The sequence below is a fragment of the Lepidothrix coronata genome, unplaced genomic scaffold (genome assembly GCF_001604755.1).
Source record: "Lepidothrix coronata isolate B3197 unplaced genomic scaffold, Lepidothrix_coronata-1.0 Scaffold483, whole genome shotgun sequence".
NCBI classification, from domain to species: domain Eukaryota; kingdom Metazoa; phylum Chordata; class Aves; order Passeriformes; family Pipridae; genus Lepidothrix; species Lepidothrix coronata.
This window is the reverse complement of record NW_016690663.1, coordinates 10,056-13,256: the sequence shown is the minus strand read 5'-3', so window position 1 is coordinate 13,256 and position 3,201 is coordinate 10,056. Positions and strand designations below refer to the sequence as shown.

At 71.6% G+C, this 3,201-nt stretch overlaps 1 protein-coding gene across 1 annotated transcript in view; it reads right to left on the bottom strand.

Annotated features, from left to right (window-relative positions):
- The window catches only part of LOC108510111 (SH2 domain-containing adapter protein D-like), a 4,975-nt gene extending 1,852 nt beyond the window's left edge, over positions 1-3,123 (bottom strand). The window contains exons 1-5 of the mRNA XM_017839804.1: positions 3,037-3,123; positions 2,654-2,738; positions 2,358-2,570; positions 1,207-1,345; positions 199-318 (exon numbers count right to left, since the gene is read on the bottom strand). Of these exons, the coding sequence (XP_017695293.1) occupies positions 199-318; positions 1,207-1,345; positions 2,358-2,570; positions 2,654-2,738; positions 3,037-3,123 (644 nt within the window). The remainder of the gene's footprint in view (positions 1-198; positions 319-1,206; positions 1,346-2,357; positions 2,571-2,653; positions 2,739-3,036) is intronic.
- Positions 3,124-3,201: the final 78 nt, after the last annotated feature.

Here is a 3,201-nt window from a genome sequence, read left to right as displayed (position 1 = left end):
GACATGGGGGTGATCACCCAGCTCCCGGCCCTGCCCCCTGCCCGGGCACCCCGGGGCTGTCCCCATGTCCCCCCAGGGCTGTCCCCATGTCTCCCCGGGGCTGTCCCCATGTCCCCCCAGGGCTGTCCCCATGTCCCCCCGGGGCTGTCCCCATGTCCCCCCGGGGCTGTCCCCGTGCCCCCCCAGCCCCCGGCTCACCGCAGGGACAGCGAGTAGTCGTCGGGGCTGGTCTCGCAGTCCCGCACCAGGAAGCTGCCCTCGCGGCACAGCGCCAGCAGCGTCTCGGCGCCCGCCCGCCCGATGGGGCCGTGGTACCACCTGCGCGGGGCTGGGCGTCACCACGGGGCACCAGGGGTCACCAGGGGTCACCAGGGGTCACCACAGGGCACCACGGGTCACCAGTGGTCACCAGGGGCACCCTCTGTGCTGTGGGGGATTGTTCCCACTGCTTGGATCTGTTACTAATGGAGGGCAACCCCCCGGGGACCTGTCTGTGCCATGGGGCACCTCCCATGGCATGGAGCCAGCCATGGCATTGCCATTGGACACACAGCCATGGCAGGGGCACCCAGGCACGGCATGGGCCACCCAATCATGGCATGGGCCACCCAGACATGGCATGGGCCACCCAGACATGGCACGGGCCACCCAGACATGGCACTGGACACCCAGTCGTGGCATTGGTCAGCTGGCTGTGGCATGGGCCACCCAGCCATGGCATGGGCACCCAACCATGGCATGGACCACCCAGCCATTGTGTGGGCCACCCAGCCATGGTATTGGCCACCCAATCATGGTATTGGGCACCCAACCACACCATGGGGCACCTCCCACGTCATGGAGCCAACCCTGCCATGGGACACCCAACCCCACCAAAGGGACCCCCCATGCCATGAGGACCCATTCCTGTCACGGGCACCCTCCATCCCATGGGGACCCACCCATACCATGGGGCACCCACCCTCCATGCCATGGGACACCCTCCGCCCCATAACCAACCACCCACCCATGGGACACCCTCCACCCCATAACCACCCACCTATGGGGGACCCTCCACCCCATAACCACCCACCCACCCATGGGGGACCCTCCACCCCATAACCACCCACCCTTGGGGTCCCTCCACCCCCCAGAGCCGCCTGCACCCCGTGCAGTGCCACCAGGGCACCGATGCCACCCCCTGGGCAGGGCCCCCCCCAGACTCACGCCTGCTTCTCCAGGGGCAGCGAGGTGTCCACGTGCCGGGGGCTGGGGGGGCAGCCCGGCCTGGTGCCCGGGGGGGCCCGGGGGGGCCGTGGCAGTTGCCGGGACAGGCTGGGCGAGCGCTCGGGGCTCTCAAACTGCACTGCAGGGCAAAGGGGGGGTCACCCCACCCCTGCCTGCTGCGTGGGAGGGGGCACCTCTTGGTGCCACACCACCGAGGGATGGCCCAGGGGTGACCCCACCGGGGCTCTGCCCCTCCCTGGGATCCTGTTGCCACCTGTGGGCACCAGGGTCAGGAGTGGTCTGGGGGTCACAGGGTGTTGGTGACACCCCTGGGCACTGGGGGATGTGGGGCTGGAGGACCATGGGGTGCTGCTGGAGGGTGTTGGGGGGCAGGAGAGGCACCCATGGGAGCAGGGGGACCCTGGGGTGGTCCCCGTGGGCACTGGAGGATGCTGGGGGGCAGGAGTGGCACCCATGGGAGGAGGGGAACCCTGGGGTGGTCCCTGTGGGCACTGGAGGATGCTGGGGGGGCAGGAGTGGCACCCATGGGAGCAGGGGAACCCTGGGGTGGTCCCCGTGGGCACTGGAGGATGCTGGGGGGGCAGGAGTGGCACCCATGGGAGCAGGGGGACCCTGGGGTGGTCCCCGTGGGCACTGGAGGATGCTGGGGGGGCAGGAGTGGCACCCATGGGAGCAGGGGGACCCTGGGGTGGCACCCATGGCACCTCTGGGATGAAGGGTTGGGGGATTCTGGGGTGGTCCCTGTGGGCACTGGAGGATGCTGGAGGACAGGGATGGTACCCACAGGAGCTGGGGGACCCTGGGGTGGTACCCAGGGGTGCTGGAGGATGGGGGGGGCAGGGGAGGCACCCATGGGAGCTGTGGGGCTGCAGAGTCATACCCGTGGGCACTGGGGGATGTGGGGCTGGGGGACCTTGGGGTGGTACCCACGGGAGCTGGGGGGATATTGAGAGCCAGGATGGTTCCCACAGGAGATGTAGGACCCCAGGGTGGTACCCACGGGAGCTGTGGGACCCCAGAGTGTCACCCAGCCCCCCGAGGTGTCACCCAGCCCCCTGAATGTCACCCAGTCCCCCGGGGTGTCACCCAGCCCCCCGGGGTGTCACCCAGCCCCCCCGGGCCGCCGTCACCTGCGAACGCCCGGGAGATGTGATCCTTCTTCCACTCCCAGGGCTGGTCGTACTCGTCCGCCGGGCGCTCGTCGTCGCGGGGCAGGCGGCTCTCCCGGGCCGGGGGCCCCCCCGGACCCTCCCCGGCCGCCTCCCACTCCTCGGAGGGGGTGTCGTAGAGTTGTGGTCCCCGCCGGGGCCTCCCCCGCCGGCCCTCGCCCTGCCGGGGGCACCCTGGGGACGGCGGGACGGGGCGGTGGGAGGCACCCCGGGACCCCCCCCGGGGGGTTGCTGGGGGTGCCGGGGGTGTCACCCACCTGCGGGCTCGTCCTCGCAGCCGCCCTCGGGCGCGGGGTCCTGCTCGCCCTCGAAGGGCTCTGAGTATTCGCTCTCACCAGGGCCCTGGCGGGGGGTAGCCCGGTGGGTGCCCCGGTGGGTGCCCCGGGTGGGATGGGACCCCCCTGGACCCCCCCGGCAGGTTCCCGTGCCCTGGGTGCCCTCCCGGGACCCCGCGGGCCCCCCCGAGCCCCGCGCTGGGTGCCCGCAGCCCCTTCCCCGCTCCCTCCCACCTGCTCCCTTTGTCCCCCGACCCCTCTCCCCTTCCCCCTCTCCCACGGTCTCTGCCAGCCCCCCCCTGGCTCCCCCAGTTCGCTCTCCCAGTGCCCCCAAATCCTCTCTGGGTGCCTCATTGCCCCCCCACCCCCTTCCCCCCGACCCCGTGGCTCCCCCCGCTTCTCCATCCCCGCTCCTTCTCCCTCGCTCCTTCTCCCCGGTCCCCCTTCCCCATCTCGCCCCCATCCCCTCCGTGCCCCCCGGTGCCCCTCGGCCCCTCTCCCCAGCCCCCCGCTCTCTCCTTGTGCCCCAA